Source organism: Melospiza melodia, chromosome 11 (genome assembly GCF_035770615.1).
Source record: "Melospiza melodia melodia isolate bMelMel2 chromosome 11, bMelMel2.pri, whole genome shotgun sequence".
Lineage (NCBI taxonomy): Eukaryota > Metazoa > Chordata > Aves > Passeriformes > Passerellidae > Melospiza > Melospiza melodia.
The window spans coordinates 17,199,818-17,219,853 of NC_086204.1; the positions used below are offsets into that span (position 1 = coordinate 17,199,818).

At 37.9% G+C, this 20,036-nt stretch overlaps 1 protein-coding gene across 1 annotated transcript in view; it reads left to right on the forward strand.

Moving 5' to 3' along the window:
* Nucleotides 1-20,036, forward strand: part of COL24A1 (collagen type XXIV alpha 1 chain) — a 119,066-nt gene that overhangs the window by 36,884 nt on the left and 62,146 nt on the right. The window contains exons 13-20 of the mRNA XM_063165770.1: nt 872-925; nt 3,258-3,302; nt 7,164-7,217; nt 7,299-7,343; nt 7,731-7,784; nt 8,375-8,428; nt 10,062-10,115; nt 16,969-17,022. Coding sequence (XP_063021840.1) covers nt 872-925; nt 3,258-3,302; nt 7,164-7,217; nt 7,299-7,343; nt 7,731-7,784; nt 8,375-8,428; nt 10,062-10,115; nt 16,969-17,022 — 414 coding nt within the window. The remainder of the gene's footprint in view (nt 1-871; nt 926-3,257; nt 3,303-7,163; nt 7,218-7,298; nt 7,344-7,730; nt 7,785-8,374; nt 8,429-10,061; nt 10,116-16,968; nt 17,023-20,036) is intronic.

Sequence of the window (20,036 nt, forward strand, 5' to 3'; positions counted from 1 at the left end):
CACAAAGAGCATTTCACATATTTTTGTGTTATTTTATTTTATTGTTAAGGATGAGATTCTACCCCGCTAAAAACCCAAACAAAAATGAAATAACTTTTCCCCCAGCAACTTATATGCTTCTGCAGTGGGCAAGATCTGAAAGAAGTAAAGCAATTTTCAAAACTCTGACAGGAAGGATGGAAGATTAGAGCCGGTAAAGTGGTGGAATTCCATTCCATTTTCTTTCTGAAGCAAGAGATGGAAATTCTGTTTTAAGCTTCAATGCTTGACTTGGCAAATCAGATTTCTTTCCTGTTCTGATAATCTAGTCTCTGAAGTCAAAACTCTCATAAAATAAATGAGGCTTTACTATGTCTTGAGTTACTGTTTTGGTGTCTAGAGGCAGACTCAGGGAAGTGTTCGCATCAGTTAGATTAGAATTCTGATTTCTAACAAATAGGAGATCTCATACTGAGATGCTAACCATTAGTATTTGGGGATGAGTTAAGGAAAGGACAAATGTTTTAGTGAATGTTGAAGCAAACAGGAAAAAAAAAAGAGTTAAGAAATAGGAAAACAGGCTCCAAGAAAACAATTCAAGTAATACTTGTTTAATATTGCTCTGAAAGTAATTCAATTGTTTGCTTTTTCCATGTGTTTGCATTGTGTTTAGTTTTATCATTTTGGCTTTATGACTTTAAGAGGCAAACAAATATCACTGTTCTGTTCATTTGAACTGTGTAGCTGAAACTTACTGCTTTTCCCATTCCTCCATCACACTCCCTCAATCTATTTATGATGACTTAATTCTCCAAATCTGTAGGGACTCAGTGTTCAGACCACCTTTCATGTCTTGAATAATGAAGAACAGGTATTTTCTATTCTGCTTTAGGGTTTTCCAGGTGACTTTGGAAATAGAGGCCCCCCTGGTCCAGATGGAAGTCCTGTAAGTATTGAATTGTGTGTTGATTAACATGGTAAAATTTGTAAAACTCAATGTTAACTCCCCTCCAAAATTAAAGGAGACTTTGCTTCTAAAGAAATGTCTTGAAAGCCACAGAAAAATTTTGAACTTTTAAATTTCCCATGGCAATTACTAGGAAACTACTATAAGTATAAAAAAGAGGAAGAAAATATTCAGCAAGCTGCAAAGAGACCACATTTTCCACTGCAGCATGTGCTGACTACCTTGAGAACCAGATCTCTTGCTGTGCTCATTGCATGAATGATGAATGTTCTGTCTTCCAAAGTTCTTGCATTAGATGACTTAGTGTTGTTTTTTTAAACTATTATTCTAAGATCACCTTAACAAAATAGGATTTGGCCTGCATGTAGAACCCCAGCTTTTGTGTGCTTGTGGATTTGATAGTTGATTTCACCCTTTGAGCTGGTACTGAGCACAGTTATGCTAGCCTGTCATTTAGTGCATTGTAATCAGTGTGATAACAGCTTTGTCCCTGGCAGTGTGTGCCCTTGCAGTGTGCTGCCCAGCCTGTGCCACGGTCACGGCACTCCACAGGCTGCCCTCAGAGGAGCTTTGCTCTCTTGCTCCATTTGTAGGAAACTCTGGCTGCAGACTCCAAACTCAGGTTTCCTTTGGTGTCAGAAACCAGTGAAAGGCTTTGGGCAAGAGAACAACAATAAGTGCTGGGGAAAAGAGCAGCTGATTTAAATCATTTGGTATTGTTGGGTGCTCCTTTGGAAGCTGTTATCAGTTTGCTTCTGAAGATGTTTCTGATGTGGAACAGTGTCATCAACCAGGCAGAGTTTCTTTATTTTTTGAAGGTCTGCCTTAACACCCATCTTAGAAACTTATTATAGAAAGCTTACATGAATTTTGCTGGTGGATTATCAATGTTTGGTGTCAACATTTTGGAACACAGGAAAAATTTCTTCTGCATTTCTGGTCCCTAAGGCAAAGCTTCCCTTGTTGGAATGTCAGGTGATATCAGTATGGTTTTCATCTTGAAAACCCACTGAGGGCTTGAGTGTCACCAACTGCTTTGCAAATGATATTAAAAGGTGAGTTCTTCCTTCCCCTCCTTGTACTCCCAAGTCTCCCTCCATTCCTGATAAAGCAGATATTGTCTTCCCACCAGATCTGCAGAACAGTGCTTTAATAGAAACAAGCTCAGAAAGCCTGGATCTGAAATTACAGCCTTGCCCATTACAAAGCAGCCCATTTCACTGCAAGCATTTGCAAACAAGTTCCATCTAATCTGCCAAGACAGCTGCTGATCTTTCTGCCTTCTTTGACAGGCAGCAGCCCCTCTCCCCTCCTCCCCAGGCTCGCCCTGCAGGGCTTGTTCAGGCAAGGGGCCAGTGCTGCAGCTGCAGGGTCTGCAGTGCTAAGGGCGTATTTACAGAGCCTCTCTGGGAGCTGGCACTGGAGACCAGGGCCTGCCTGGGAGGCCTGTGGCAGCAGGAGCTTGAAGGGAAGACATTTCTTCCCATCTGCTGACTTAACACTAATGGCATTTGTCTCCATGCCTGATTTCTTCTGCTTAACTGGCTAATGCCAGCCTTCATTTCCACAGCACCCTCTCCATTCTCTGAGGATGTCAGTCTGCCTTGGAGGATGTTGCTGGAGCATTCAGCTTCCCCTGGGGATAGTTTAGAGCAGGTTGGGGAAAGTGTGAAGGCACCTGAGGAGGGAGGGGAGCACCAAGGTGTCCTCTGGGTCATGTCCAGCAGCTGTGACCAGTTGGACAAATTCAGAATGGGCTTAGCTTTGCTTGCGTAAAACTTCCCCTTCCCCATGGGTGCCAGCAGGCTGCAGTGGGCCTGGTGAATGTTATCCACTGAGGAGCAGGTCCCAGGTGCTGGCACAGCTTGCATGGGACATGGTGACCTGGAGGACTGAAATGTCTGTTTCACATAGGGCAAAGAGACTTAGCAACTCTTTTCAGCAGTGTTTTAACCTCTTCTCAGTTTAACTGAGATGGTGTTCTTATTTATTTTTCTAGGGAATCTTAGTAAATTTGTTTTTCACCCTTAAAAAGTTGATTTTTCTTCCTTCCACTTTAACTATCATAGTAAAAAAATTTCATATTCCTATATTAACAGCAGAGATGTTCCCATGATGCAAATATCTGGTGATATAATTCTACAATTCAGGGATTTTACTAAGCATATTTCTCTATACAGTGATAAGTTGTCACTCTTTGGAAACTGTAAAAATCAAAACTGATTTGCTTTGTAGGTCACCTTTATCTTAATTCTAGGATTTCTTTTTAAATGGTAAAAATTAGATAATCTAAGATTAACTTTCTTTAAAGGGAATTGTTGGTGGTGTTGGTCCTCCTGGATTTCCAGGACTAAGAGTGAGTATACTTTTATTATTTACTTTGAGATGGCTGCATTATAGCACTTGTCTTGTGTGTTTGTGACATAATAAAAACAATTATGAAAATTCAAGGATTTAAACAGCTTTTGTTTTAGATAGCCATGATTTTAAATAGCATCACTCTGCAAAACTGCTATCATGTTGGCAGCCTGGAGCACTTCTGTACTTGATGTGGATTTGTATGCTTGTTTCTGACCCAGTGTGTTCAGGTCTTTTATTTGAAATTTATTTGAAACCAACTTTGCTACTTTATAATTTATTTCACTAAAGCCAGTGTGAAGGGTGCAATAATCTCAAATATTTTAATGACATCAGTCCTCATTGGTTCCTGAATATGGCTACCATATTCAAAGCAGAATTAATTTCTAAGAAAAATTACTTTATCATGTTTACAATATCATATTAATTTTTAAAAAATATATGTAGAATAAGGTTGTGATGCTCACTTTGGAGTTGCACACTCTAGTTGTATCTATCAGTTGTGCCAGAGAAGCTCTGAGTCCCACAGAAGGTGGGAAAGACCTTCCTTCTGAGTAGTCTCACTCCCTTATGTTGTTTAATTCATGTATTTGCTCATAGAGGACCTCTGATTCTTGATGTTGTCTCAGTCATGTCTGGCTACAGGGCCACATTCTTAACAAGGGAGAAATAGCAAGTGTTTACACTTGAGTTAAGAAAGGCATGATTGTCTGCAGTGATTGCTTTGTGGGTTTTTTGCTATCTGCAGATCTGAAACATTCTTGATAAGTTTATATTTTACAGTGATGGTCATCTTATTTTTCCTTTGAAGTATGACAGTTGAGTTCAATTGTTACTCTTCCTGATTATATGTTCATAACAACAAAAAAATCCTGTAAGTCATCCCTTGCTGTCTGATTAGGATTGTTATGGCATTGCTATAGTGAAAACAAAAGCTTGGTCAAGAAACCTCTGTAGCTTCCAGCCTTCATCATGCAAGCATGATTTTCTGTGTGCTTCAGACCAAGTGACGCACTCATGAGACTGGAGCTTGCACTCTTGAGAATTTGCTTAGAATTGTGCTTGGTTTTCTCTCTCACATGACTGTCTTTGGAATTTAATCTCAAAGACTTTGATAATTGTAGAAATGTACTTGAGGTTTTTAAAAAATATGTCACTTCCAAAAAGATTGTTACTGATTATTTTGACTAAAACTTAGCAGTTTAGCCCTACCTGGAGTTTATGAGCATAAATGTTTGCAGGATCAAAGCTACATGTGCCTTCTTGCTGAGTTGCAGTCACTTACAGAGAGATTGTGTCAATTTGTGAAATAGAAAAATTATTATCTATAATCAGTCCAAAGCTTTTGCCACTTGTACATAGATGGAATATAACCATAATGAGAGCTATTTCTTGGGGGGAACAATGTTTAGATTTTTGAACAGCACAAAATTTACAATTGTTTAGAGTGTGAGCTCCATTTGAGTGCCCTTCTCATGTTTATGTGTGGGACTCTTTCTCATGGTTCCAGTTTATGAGTTAGTCTGGTTTCCTCTTTCCCAGTCAGACAATTGGAAGAGCTGTGGTCTGCTCCAGAGTTTCTTTACAAGGGACCATTGCACTCTTTAATCTGCAGCAGAATTTCACCAACACCCTGGGGCAGTTTCAGGTGACTCCAGCATCCCTGTTCCTCAGCCACCCCTGCTCTCCAAAGGGGTCTGTGCTCCCTGGCCTCAGCTTTCCCTTGTCCAGGCACATGCTAATGGCCATCCAAAAATGAGCAAAGAGCTACAGCCCTCAATGTTTGCTTTAGAATACTTAGTCAGTAATAACACACTATACTACTACAAGATGCAATATTGTACATGGGATTAAATCTATTTTTCTGGCAGAAACCAAGAGCATTAATTCAAGTAGTTTGTCCAGCCCAGCTGGTCAATGTCAAGAGTTAGTTGTATTTTTGTCTTTGTTCATGAGAACAATTGCAAAATGAGCAGCATCAGCAAGCTGAGTCCAGTAATTCCTTCCATCCATGATTATTTTCAATATACAAAGCTGTTGCCAAGTTCAGAGTTTTGGCTTACCGAATAGTCAGTCTTTCAAAACTTAGCAAGGCCATGAGTTTTAATAAGATGAAGAGTTGTAGAAAATTTACTGCTAGATACCCAAATTAGTTTTTAATTTTTTATTCTCTTTTAAAAAACCCACTTAATACTAGGAAAACAGTAGTCTTCTTTTTCTGATATCTTCCTTTTCTTTATCTTTTTGCCTGGAAAAAGCAAGTTGGTTTTAGTTTCACTTGTCACCTAGAAATGTTGGAAAAGGTACGCCTTATGTAGCTGCAGGTTTTATTGATTAGCAAGTTTTGTCCAAAGTGATAAGCATATCTTAGGTGGAGAATGATTAAAAAACCTGACAGACTAACTAATTCAACACTTGTTCAGTTTTATTTTTGTGTGGTTCCCATTCTTTGCTGTTGATTAAGTCACTCAGTGTATCTGGAGACTGTGATAGGTGTTTAATGAACCTGAATGTTGCAAAGCTGTTTTGGCATTCCTTCCTCTTGCTGTTGTAAGCTAAATTTCCCAGCTCAGCATCCCTCTGTCATTTTCCAATCAATGCTGTTGTTACCATAAGTGTGCATTTCAACATTCAGTGTCATGAATGCATAAATGCCTTTCTGAACTATAATGTGTAGCACAGCTCAGAGACAGCAATGTAAACAATTTCCTTGATCAGATAGCATGGCAGAATTCATCATTTAAGCAGTCATGGAAAGCTAAAGCAATGTAGAGTGAATGCTCTTGGGAGCTCTACCAAGCACCATTAAGACAGTAACTAAGTGATTGGTCTTGCTTTTGCTTCACTGAGCCGGCATCTGATGGTGGCTGCAGAGAATGTGGTTGCTAACATTGCTAAAGAGTCTCCAGAGAACAATGAGTGTGTGCTCAACTGGAAGTGCATAGATGTCCATCTCATCTTTTCCATATCATTCTCAGCAAGTGGCAAAAGATTTCTTTATTCATATGTGTTGTTAAATTTCTGCATTGCCATAGAGCTATTACATTGTCTTTTTGGGGATTTTTTTCCCCCAAGTTTGAATAGGCAGAAAGCAGATAGACTTCTCCCTTTGTAGTATAGTCTTAACTATTCTGAGTGAGGTCTTATGTTTAGCTCATGCTTTTTCATTAGTATTATTGCTGTGCTGATCTTTAAACATTGTTAATTTTTGTGACTCACTTTTTTTTTTTTCCTGTCATAAAACTGCCTAAATAAATCCCAGAAAGAAGAGCTGTAGTAAGGACTTTAAAAGTACAACAGAAAAGGTTAGCATGCCCATTAGAACATGGGTTTGATTGTGCACATGTGGTATTTAGAGTCACATCACTTTTTTTTCTTTTAACTCATGGAAGTCACTGATGGATAAAAAATTGAGTAAAAGGACCATTAAAAAGCCTGCTTTTTATGGCCCTACTCATCATAGAATAATTTCTTTAAGCCAAATTTGATGCCTACAGAGAACTGCTGTTATGTAACCCCTAGGACAGCCGTGATGGCCACTGAATGTGCAGTACAAAAGAAAGCTTCCTTAACTGCATTGCCTAATACACTGAGATCTTCTCTTGAGTTTATAATCTACAGGAGAAGAGGCAGGTTTGGTTTCTTGTGTTTCTGCTGATGATGTTGGGAACTGTAAACATGGAGGGCTTATGATACCAATACCTTTGTTTTTACCTGAGAAATTAACCTGAAAAATATTTTGGTTTTTGTGGTACAGAAATTTTGGTTTTCTGTGATACAGAAAAATGCCACATTCTGTTAAGAGTCTTTAGGTTACTCCATTTCACCAAATGCAGTCACCTTTCTTGCTGTTTGATAGGGAGACATTGGGCCAGCAGGACCGAGTGGACCATCAGGGATTCCAGGGCCCACGGTATGGTATTCAATCATCCCACATATGCTGCTTTCCACATTATAGTCAAGCATTGGATTTATGTTTTCTTTACTTTAACAGGGTTTCCCAGGGAGTGTGGGACAGCCTGGAATGAAAGGTGATAAGGTGATTTAAATATTTTCATTATCTTGGAGATACACAGTTCTTTCAGACTCTCTTTATTAAAACTTGACCATCATGTCCTTGGCAAAGCCTTGCCTTTTTTCTTTTGATTTCTTTTGTCTTCTGTGACTTTTATTTGTTAAATTTATGTCAGACTCATGATCTGGTAGTTTAGACAAGGTTTTTTCTGAACAGAACACTAACCACTCACAATAATAATATGCAGGTCTGTGTCTTTCCTGGAAGAGGTATTTCAGTGCAGCACCTTGCATTGTCAAAAATCTGTGTTAATTTAAAGTAGTGAATATTGAATTAATCTTTCTCTGTTTCTCAAAACTACCCCATTTTAAGCCACACACATATGTCTGTATAAAATTATATATTGTTTAGGGTGAACATGGCCTTGCGGGAGAGCCAGGAGATCAGGGGTACCCAGGAGACAAGGTAAGTTGTAACTGCATTGTTTTACAAAATTATCCCATTTCAGCAACTTCATCAGGCTTATGAGTCTCTTAAAATGCAGCAAGTTGGTTCCATAAAAGTAGAATGCAGTAGTAATACTATCTGGATATCACTGTATTAACATATTTTTAAGAAATTCTGTGCTAATTAAAACTCATTTATGGGAGTGTGCACAAAGCCACTCTGGCAGCTGTGTGTATAGAGATGCATCAAACAAGGATTATGGTGTGGTCTCAGTCTTTCTAAGGAACTGTTGTAAAAGGCATTTTTCCCTTGCCCCTTGAGGTTCATCTGCAGCTCACCTGGACCTACTGTGGTTAGCAGCAGCACAGTCTGGCATGCTCCTTCACATCATCAGACTGAGATAAATAAGGATCTTCTTTCCTGTTTGGCTGGTACATCAGAAGTCCCTAAAATAGCACATCTTGTGAGAACTCTTTTGATGAAAGTTGAATGTTAGAAGATAGTTTTCAACCTGAAGAATTCTTTTGAAGCCTGTTTCAGGTGTCAAAATATAGCAATTTATTGCTACCAGCAAAACCCAACAGTATTTAATAACTTTCTTTTTTCAGGGTGCTCTTGGTTTACCAGGACCTCCAGGGATCAGAGGAAAACCAGGACCTCCAGTAAGTTTACACATCAAATTTTGTTCTCAGTATATCACTGTGTGTTGTTGATATTTTTACCACTGTTGATATTTGACACTTTTTGTGTGATTGTTATGTTCACATTGGATGTAATCCCCAGAAGTGGCCTAATTAAAAATGCATAAGAATAAGGTCTAAGCTGCTTTTATTTCTAGTGACTGGTGTTAATGAGCAAGTCAGATCCTAAAATGTGAAGCTTTATTACCAAGATTAGTATATATGTCAAATTTTACTAGAGTGCTTAGGATATTAGATATTCTGGGACAATTGCTGTGGGGGGGGATGGACATGTGGATAATATTTGAAACAAATCCACTGAGAGCTTTGGGAACTTGAAGATGACCATTTGGACTAGCTGGATTTGCAGGGAATATGTGAGATCACAATAATAACAGCCAATAATTTCTCACAGGGATGGGAGTAGTCACAAATTCCTGTATTTACTGATTTTCAGCAGCTTTAAAGGCTTCTGTGCACTGCTGCCACTTCTGCTGGGTTTTTAGATGTTGAGGCAGAAAAGGCAATACTGCACAGGGTTACCTGGCTCTTGCTCACCTGTTTTAATGCTAATATCTGTCTCTTTTCAGTATTTCACTAAAAGCTGCCAACACTCACTCCGCTGTCAATTTTCTAATGTACAATCAAGCCGATAACTGGTGAACATACTTAGATCTCATAAATGTCATGGGCCCTTAAATTCATTAACACTTTCCTTGTCCTGTAGAATTTACAGTATAAACATGAATTCTGCAATAAAATTATGCATATTTGCTTAAGCTTAGATGGGAAAAATCATATTTTTGTTTTCAAAGGTGCAAGAATTTCCTCTTTCAGGATGAGGCTGATTCACATGCTTATCTTAAAAGTTATCTGTTCCTGAAAGAGCTGTGGATTTTAAGCACAAACTGAATGTGACCAGCCTTGTGACTTAGGTTAAATTAATCTATGAGACCTCAGTCCTGCAAGTAATAGAAATTTACCTTTGTAGAATGAATTTACAATGAAGTCATTCATGTTAAAAATTAGAGAAATGTTTCCCAGGTCAGACCTTAATTTTGCTCAAGTGACATCTACTTATGGTGGCAGAAAGAGTCTGAAAATTTGGAAGAACAGATATAACTTAGAGAAATTTGGCCCATTTTTAGATGTGTTGAAATTTGTATATAATGAAGCTACCATTACATGTGGATAGGACCTAATTTTATTGTTATTAATCACAAAACTGCCATTTCTTTGGCTGTGATTAGATACTTAAAATATATGTGTGTAAACCAATATCTGTAACAGTTACTTTCTGGATGTTTAAATAATATGTAGCTTTTATTGTGAAAACAGCTATATATTTAATGAGATTTTTATGTGATTCCTCCCAGTTTTCTCTGTCCTAAACTAATTTGAATTTTTTTTTTTTGTTGTGACTTCAAAGAGATATGAAGAACTAGTTTTATAGTATCCAAAGAGAGGCAGATATAAAATTTCCTATTTAGTGAAAAAGTAATCTCAACTTTCTGTTGGCCTTTTTGTTAATAAATGTTTTTAAAATCCTCATAACCATCTGTTAATAAAAGATGAATTATCATCAGAAGTCTTAACTGTTTGGATTCTTTTCAAGGGTAAAATTGGAGAACCTGGACCCCGTGGACCATTGGGTCCTCAGGGACCTGAGGTAAGAAATTGCTTGGTAGTGGTAAATTGAATGTTGGTTCTAAATGATGAAAATAAGAGGTAAATGAGTTTGCTTCATAAAAGACTGTTTTCTTAGTTGAATTAGGGAAATCTTCTTATTCAGTCATATTTGATGAATTCATTCTCCTCCATAAAGTACAAAAGATTCCAGCTCATAATTTTTTTCTGCAAAATGTTAATGTACAGGATCTGTGCATACGAAGTAGTTCTTCATTTGCTCATGTGATTAGGATTTGCTGTCTCTTGAATCCTGTTGTTATGGGGTACACCTGGAGTGAGACTCGTGTGATTTCTGAGGCACACTTCCATTTGTAAATATTAAAACATGTTTACAAATGGGATTTTCCATTTTCCAGGCCTGATTGCATATTTATCACTTAAAAGAAACACAGAGGATAAGTCACCTGGGAAGGGTTGCCAAGCATTTGAATCTGGAAGTGAAGTTTCCTAAGAAGTCCTGAGTGCTATGGAAGTCTGTGCAGAAACTCAGTCTCCAAATTGTCCCATTTTGGTGCTTTTTAGCATTCATTACCACAGGCTTTAAGGAAAAATGCTGTGGTCTGTACCAAAAAGATATGTTTATACACAGATATATGTATCTGCTGGAGACATGAAAGCAGAAATTGTGGATTGTTCTTTCTAGTCAGCCTCCTGCAATGAATGTATTTTGGGTTTTGTTTGGTTTGTGGTGGGGTTTCTTTGTTTGTTTGTGGGTTATCCTTTTTAAAAAAAAATATGAATGGAAGACATATACTAGTAATGATCCTTTTTCTGCCTTTACATGAGCACATCTCCTCAAACCAAGGCTCTGTGCTCCTACCTTTCTTATTAGGCAGAAGCCCTCACTGAGGGAAAACCCACTGGAAAGTGCATTGTAGCAGCACAAGGTGATCTGCTGAGAATAAGTCCCTCTCATTTGGTCAAAGGGTGTGCAGAAGACACAAAGCCTGTGCATGTTGTCCACAGCTGCCATCCTCTGTGGCTCAGGATTTTAGACTTTTCAAGACTCTTCATGGCATGATTTCTTTGCATAGCTTCCAGCAAGGGAGGTTAGTAAGGTAACTTGAGGCAGGTTAATCCCAAATTGTTGGTCTTGAGGCCTGTGTCCTGCTGCCTCTGCTGGTAGCCCTTCCTAGTTCCTTGTTCCAACACACACATGCTGCTCCTTTGTGTCTGGGGAAAAGATCATCCTGGGCTGCTTACCCTTAGGGCAGATAGGGATGGGAATCTTTCTGTCTGAAAAGCTCAGTATTTCCCCTTGCTCAGGAGTGCAGAACTACTTCATCATTAGAAGGCAAATAAGGTGCATGATGCTAGATAATTAAAACTTGGGTGTCCAGGCACTTGTTTTGAGTAATTGTCTGCAAAATGGTCAGTTTAAAACTGCAAAACAATGTTTCTCTTGATTTCAGTCATGCAAGACAGTTCCAAATAAACTAAGAGGTTTTTCCACCTTTTACTTCATAAAAATATGGTCACCATATGGCAAAATAGAAACAGAAGGGATGTAGGATAGCAGCGTACTGGGATTTTGGACAAATTGAAGATATTAGAAGTTCTATAATGAAAGGAATTTAAAATAAGCAACTTAAAACTGAAGTGTGTATGTGTCCCTCCAGTTACATTGTCTTATAAAAATAAACTAGTTGTTGTTGCCAGAAGTTATTTAGACACAACCAAATATATGAAGTATGAGCAAGTAATGTAGATTTTTCCACAAGAAAAGCCTCATCTAGTCTCTTCTTCCAAAGCCAGACAGCTAGCAGGTCAGACAGGGCTGCTTTCCTTGTTCCTGTTTCATTATCTGAATGGTCAGACTTCCTGTGACCCCATGTAGAAAACATGCATTATATAGTATACTCAGTGATCCCTTGATGTTTCTGGAAATAGAAGAATGTGATGGATTAGTGTCTTTCAAGTATTGAGAGTACTTTGGATGTAGTATAGATGTGACAATCCATACCATATGCCTTCTGTGAAAGATTTCATTTTTAAATCCCCCAAAACTTGTATTGGGATTTGTTGGACTTTGCTGTGAGCAGGAGGAACAAGGCTGTGACTGCCCAGTGCAGAACCTCTCAAACTCTGCTTCCAGCTATTCCTCTCTCCTTTAGTCCAACATTAAGACAGTGGGATTTATAAATTTGTTTTGGGATTTATGAATTTGTTAAGAACCTGGAGAAAGAGCCTTTGATCTTTCCAGTGACACATTTGAGTGTTTCATTCCCAGTACAAAGAATAAGTAGTGCTGTCCCTGATTTTCTTCCCCTGTAAACTGCAGTAACTCTGGCACTCCAGCAGCTGAGCTCTGTAACTCTCTCTGCACACAGCTGTGGGAGCAGGGCAGGCAGACTCTGATCATCCTCACGGGGTTTTGTGGGTTGAAATGCAGATCACCAGTGAGTTGCTTCCTATATCTTTCCTCTGCAGCTGTGCAGCCAAGGTACACCAGGTCAGAGTTGAAATAAGCCACCCACCTCTAGCCAGGGTCCGTTTGGGACTGCAGTGCTGCTGGCAGGAGGGCAGAGGGAGGGACAGAGGTCTGGCTCTTGCTCTCTGGGTGGCCAGACAAGTTCTGGCTGCAAAGTGACTCTTTCAGGGCAGGAGTCCTGCAGTGTCAGGCCAAATTCTCTTCTGGATGTGCTTCTGCAGAGCCAGGGTCTGTCGTGTGCCTGAATGCCTGCTGCTCACCAACCACTGGATATACTCAGTGAACACCTCATGGAGTGGAGTCTTCATCATTGCGCTGCTTTGTCATGCATCTGAAAATGAACACTGAAATACAAAATTTCTGTAAAGCTTTGTTTTATTGGCATGATGACTGGAAAGTGCAGATCTGACTGTTCTAACTCACAATGTCTTGGTTTACTATGCAGTGCTTATTGTTCATGTGAATGAAATTAGACAGGCCTTTGACAGGCTTCCACATGTATTCAGAATATTTTATAGTTAAATTTTGCTCTAGGAATTGCATTTAATTATCCCCCCAAAATGAGGGTGAGTTATAGTTCCCTTTAGATGTGCCTTGAGAGTGTTATAACTAGGTTTCATGTGAAGCAGAGAGAATTTTTCATTGTCTTCAAATAGAACCTTTTTCATCTGTGCAGTATTGTCTTGATCTGAAATCATTAGCTCACTCCTTCAGGAAGGTACCTGTACGGGACTCAGCTGGTGTGTTCCATGCTCAAGGCAGCAGCCTTACAAAAGAAAAGGATACATTCAAAAAACAGCAAAGAGTCAAAAAGGCAAACATTTTGTAAGTGAATCAGTGGCTGCTTTGAGGTCTTCATTTAAAAAACCCCTTTATTTTTAGTGCATGTTTCACATGCATTATCACATGATTTTTTGAGTTTTTGCAAACAATGCTAGGTGTGCAGTGATAACATAGTCTTCTGTTTCAATATTGCATCAAGTCAGTTGCATGCAAATGATTTGTAGGAAATATAGAAATAAAGATAATTTAAAGGCTGAACTAATTGTGTGCTCTGGCACATATCTGAGGAAATGCTCTTGTGAAATTGCTTATACTCTCTACTTGCCTTTGCACAGAATCTTCATCTGGTCCTTTCCCAAAGATCTATGTCTGCATAACTCATGCTTTCAGAAGAATCATAAACACTTACTGGAGAATTGTAGGTTTTTGCAGAAACCTTCTTGAGATGATTTGATTATAATTAGTAATGAATCTCTAATAAGGTATCTTGTTGAAGTTCAGTAGCTACATCCAGTCACTCTTGCTTCTCAAAATTTATTCTCAATTCCCATTGAAATTAATTTCAACCTGTGATTGAATGAGCTCTTTTTGGAGCAGGGGAACCTGGTGACTGAAGGGGCTGTTGCACTCCCTGGAGACATTTTCCCTCCACAATGCCTCTCCACCCCTGTTTGTCCTGATCCCCTTGAGGGCAGCCAGGGGCATGAAGATGGGTGGCCAGTGATGCTGGCAAATGTCATGTGATAATGGTTTGAGGTGACATTCTGCCAATGAGAGAGAATTCCCCATGGAAATGGAGTGTAATGTCTCAATACTTCTGATATTCTGCTTCCATATTAGCAGCCACATAGGAAAACAAAAGAAAAGCAAAAGCTTGGCAGAGTGCTCATCTCTGGAGCACTGAGATATGCCCTAACATAGTAACAACTTGGTCATCTCTGCATTTTTTCAAATTAAACATTATATCAATAAATGAGAGCAGTAAATATGTTAATTTTATATTTAAGTGTTAGTACAAAAAGCAAAACTCCCACAGGAAGGATAAAGCATGCTTGTGTTGAGATAGTTGGCACTTCAGATTTCTTTAATGCCACATTTCTTTTGATTAAATGAAGTGGATTCTAAAGTGCTTTGCTGGCAAAAGACCACATCTGTAGCAAGATTTTGAAAATAATTTGTATCCTACCAGCTGCTGGGCTTCTGGCTGATGGAAATGAATAATCTGCATTTCCTTAGAGGTCAATACCAAGGGCTGGTTGGTTCTGAATAGTCTGGAAACTACATTGCAGCTGGAAACTATACATTAATCTCATGGCCTTTCACTTATGGAAGAATAATGAATTTTTAATCTGGAGTAACTTCCCATGGAACTGACTGCTGAATAACTCATTTCAAATTTAGGCATTGCCAGAGATACATCCCACTTCACTATGAGGAATCTGATTGGCAAATCATTATATGAAATACCATTGCTGACGTATTTCAAGAGCTCCTTCCTGGTTCATTCTTTTTCTGGAATTCTCTATAGTGGTTGTTTGTGTCCTGCATTGTTACATTTATTCATGGATTATTAATGTGAGAACATCTTAGAAACAATGTTCTAATACTGCCATAGAATCTGCCTTTTTTCATGGTTGTGCTCAAGAGGAGAAGTCTTAATCCATCTTCACAGAAAAGATAAAATTATGATGATTTTAAATTTTTAAATGCATTTTTTAATGTTGATGTTCTCAGACAAGTAACCCTCTTGTATCCCAATACATGAAAAGATTTCAAAATACCATGTTTGTTCTACCTGCAATAGTACTTGTCCATGCCTACATGGACTGAATTCCCTCTAGAAAAATATAAATAAATAAATAAAGTAGATCTATTCATTCATAAAAGCATTAGAATCTTTCTTAATTAACATTTTTCTAGGCAGATTGTTTTCTGGAATGTTTATTGCCAAGAGGAAGTTGTCTGTGTCAGCATTTAGCATTTGTTCACACATTAGAAATGAGCAGATTTACAGATATGTGAAACAACTCACCCCTTGGTAACTATTTAAGGTCTGTGAACAAGTAAATTTAAAATAAAGAAATGACAAGCAAAAAAAATTCTAAGGAATTGACTTAACTCTTCAATGTATTTCAGCAGACAGCAGAGGCCAGGATTTTAAAAACACCTCCTCTTTTGAACTGTCTAGAAATGAAGGGTGATGCAAGTGAGTGTTCTAGGTGTGAGCCTCAGGGCCTTGGTGACATGTAAATAATATGCTCTGTGCCACCTAGAGGCATGTTGAAATTGTTGCACAGCTCTGCTTGTAATTGCTTATTTATGGCAAAAGAAAAGGAAACCACTGTATTTCACAATATTTTCACAATACTGATGTATTGTGTAATATTGAGTGTTAGAGTTGCTGCCCATCTTCTGAAAACTCAGACCATTCTTACTCTTTTGTGGTTTTCTTTCAGACTCATTAGCATCCAACTGATTTTTAAAAATGGTTCTGTGTATCTGCTTTTTGTTTCCATTATTGGAAAAATATGCATATATTTTAATCTATAATGATTTTCTCTTAATGAAGAAGGAGACTTGTTCTCCTGAGTGTTAGACCATGGGTTTGGTTAGATGTAGTAATAAATATTTTGCTCAGAGGAAGTGGCAGTCTTGCTGTTTTCAGATGGTCAAAATTTAATGAAATGTGGAAGTTTATTAAAAAAGCAAAATCTTGTCCGGGGACTGAATGAGCAGTGTGCTAACTACAGGGTCAATTACCAATGCTTTATTTTATCCTACAAATGTAAGATCATGGATTTTCTCTGGATATTTATGGAATTTAACTCACTACTGCTTAACTACTACTGTATTGCGTAAAGGCTAGTGGCACCATTTTTCTTTTCCTTAAAATACACTCATTTCTTCTGAAGCAATCTAGCTGGAGCTGAATTCCTCTGACCCAGAGGCCTCCTCATGGTGTCCCAAGCCAATACCTGCTGGCCAGGTGGTTTGCAGTGATAATTTTGGTTGATTCCTTTCCTGTGCATAATTACCTTTTCTTTACTAACAGCTTGACCTACAGTAGAGTGTATTTCACAAAGGCCAGTTCTGAATAATGCTACATGCTGATGACCTTCAGTTAATGCCAGCCAGACCTTGATTATCACCTGCTGGTCTGGAGGAAAAAGCCTCTTCCCTTTTCTTAATCTTGCAGTGATCTTGTCCTTAACGTGGATTCAAGGGCTTCAACTGCTCTCTCAACTTTATGAAAAGAGTAGTTGAATTCATAAGTACAGGACTTGATGCAGGCTGTTCTCTGGTGATTTTTTTTGTGCCTCCAAACCAGTCCAATGGTTTAATTTCAAACATTGCTTAGCGGATAAAAAGTCTTATTGTGAGAGAAATTAAATCCATGCTGACATCTGCTAAATTGAGTTTAACAAAAGCTGCCTAAAATCTGTCACTTATCCAAGTCCTTTCAAGGAAACATAATGGGTTTTGACATTTTTTGGAATGGTAGAATAAATTTATTTCTTGTTTCTGTGACTCAGGTTTATTAAATGAATGAACAGAATCAAAACAAGTACATTGAAAACATTCCTACTCTGCAAATCATTTGTCTGTATGATTTCTTTAGGGTTTTCCAGGAGATATTGGTGTACCTGGATTAAATGGCCCTGAAGGTCCTAAGGTAAGACTATATGAAAACCTTTTAAAAATAACAGTAAATAGTGTTAATCTCTGAGGGAAAGGCTCTGAGAGATGGACACTGGCATTATGAGAAGATAATCCTACTGTCAGAATGCAGGTACTTTGCCTCAGGTGTTTATATGAGGAAGTTATTTGAATGTTTAATGCTGTCCACACAGTTCTGAGAGTAATTAAAGCATTAGATGGAAGCTTGTAATGGCAAAATAAGTTTGAGAAAATGCTATGTAGCTAGAAAGTATCATATGTTTCACCTGTACTTAAATAGAATGCATGCCAAATGTATGCAGATCTTTGTATTACTCAGGTTCCACCTGCCCTAAGAATTATTTTTAACAATTTTTAAAAGAAATCATATTTGAAGTTATGGAAAATGTGTAAAATTTATGCACCAGATTAAATTATAGACAAAATAATAGATATAACAATTAAGGATAAAATTTATCTACAAAACTGTGCCAGAATAATTTAGCTTCTGCTCTTTGGTATATTAAATTTTTAGACCAAACTTAGGCAATAATTACATAGATAGAGTTTTCAATGAAGCTTGGAATAAAAGCAGATATAGGAAATTTTTGTTGAATTGGAAATGGTAGAGAGTAATAGACAAAGTGCTGGTAGCTCAGAAATAACCCAGAGGAAAATGATTGGATGATATCTAAAGATTAACTGCTTGTTGAAAGGCAAATACCAATGAAGTTCCTCACTCATCAGCCTTGGGACTATTCTTACACTGTATTTTCTGTGGTGAATAGGCACAAGTATGGCAGAATGAAATCTGTATATGAAACCAAGTTGAACATCTTTAGATTATCTTAAAAAATGCACTTTTTGCTAATTCATTTCACCTCAGTTATTTCAGTTTGATTTATGCAAGAACTAAAACAATAAATCCCATTATAAACTTAGACCAAAGACATTGCCAGATCTCTTTGAAATGAAAGCACAATAATGCAGTTAGAAATCAAGTGAAATTGTAGAACATATGAGTCAAGATGTCTCATTAATGCCTCTGCTCAAAGCATGAGAATGCTTTATCTCTGTAGTACATTACTGGGCATTTTTATTCCAGAAGGACTCGGTCAGGTGAGACCAGATGCAGAAATAGTACTTGAATGGCTTTATTCTGAGGGACAGTTTGTTTATTAGACTAAAATGAAGGCCTTTTTTGACCTTCAAGTAAACCAGAGGGCAGAAACTGGTGAGGCAAAAGAACTGTGCAAGACCAACAATATAATTTGTCCAAGAACAAATCATACAGGTTGTCTTTGAGTAAACAGACATTTTCAAATAATCAAATTGCTGAAGCCATAGCCTATGTTTTCTGTATCTCTTCTCTTTCAGCCATGGCAAGAGCCTTTTACCAAAATAGACATTAATTGGCTAGGCAGGCTGAGAGCTAGTTATCTGATGGGGCAAATTGAGGAGAAGTTAAAATGTGTTTCTGAGGGTGTCCACCTTCAATTCTGATTTATTGCTTTGCTAACTTCTTTATATGTGTTTATGCATAATGTTAGCAGCCTTATGTGAATGAGTTTGTCCCACCATTGCAGTGGCTGTTGCTCTTGTGTTTAAGTTACCAGAGTGTTCACAAAAAAAACCCCCTGTGGTGGTGAAAGACTCTGTCTAGGGTCTAGGGAAAATACTAGAAGAGAAATACAGCAATTCTTGATCTGCAGTTCAGATTTAATTGCCCAAGATTATACGTGAACGATGTAACAGATCTAATCCCTGCTGCTCGGTTTGTTCAGTGAGATCGAATTGTTGCACATTATATCTGAGGAATTTGCTAGAATTCTGTTTCTGTTTAATACATATGTTACAGATTTGTTGCGTTTTCACAGATTCCAGAGGAAAAAAGTTACTAAGAGGTGGACTATAAAGTTTGAGACTCCATGTTCCTTTGATACAGAATTACACAGCTGAACCAGATTTGGTGCTCTCCAGCACATTTGGTATTAGAGAGAAAAAGCTTAGACAGCCTGCCCTAGTCAGGGAGAGCTGATGGCTTACATTTGAAAAGAAGGATTACCAAACTGGAAAAACTGTTATACTGCTCCCAGTACTGAGAGAGAAGCTCTGCATTACTTTGGAAATGTTTGGCTTTTGGGATTCCATCTGCCTTGAGTTGACTGCAGTTCTAAAATTTTCCTCCAGCTTTTATTTTTAGAAAACTGTTTTCATTATGCTGCTATTTTCCTCATGTTTTTGTTTATGCTTCCTCAGAAGCAAAACCCATTTTAAAAGCCAAGAAAGCAGGGTAAGCTTTATTTTTTAGGAGTTGGTGTGGGATAAATTCAGCTTCTTGGACGTTTAAGCTCTATTGAGTGTGATCAGCTGTCTCTAAATGCCAGTAGAAGTTCTGGATTGTAAATGTTCCCCAAATTAGTGAAATAATCAGCAAATCTGATCTTTCTAAATCAGTGTTCAAAGGATTTATTATGTAATTTGGTCTACAGAACATTACTCAGCTTGGAAACAATATTTTAGGAGGTGTTTGATCTTGATCCACCGCTTATTAAAAAAATGGCAAAACACACTTAAAAAAAAAAAAAGGGAATAAGAATGTTTTTAAGAAGTTCTGAAGTAACTTTGTTTGTTCCCTATGTTATTCTTTGCAAGTATTTCTTTGCAAGAAAAGTGAGAGGAAAAGATGGTCAGAAAATGCTGACTTCTAGTGTAGTTTTTCCAGCAGTGTGTGTTGTACCATGGAAGAAGCTAAGAGCTTCCTTCCCCTGTTAACTTATGTTTGTTTGTATAACACATTTTAATAAAGTGATTATTAGTAGCTTCACCTCTTCTGGAAGGAATGGTCAGCTGGGAAGTTATGTATGGGAAGTACAGGATACCCCATTTGCTGACTCCTGTTTTTTTCCAGACACTTTGGCATATGTGCATTGCCTCCCTTCATTTTCTGTTTTTGCCTGAAACCTCAAGGAGGAGATGGAAATGTCATTTAGTATTAATCTTCAGTTTACAGCCTGGAATTTTTTTTCT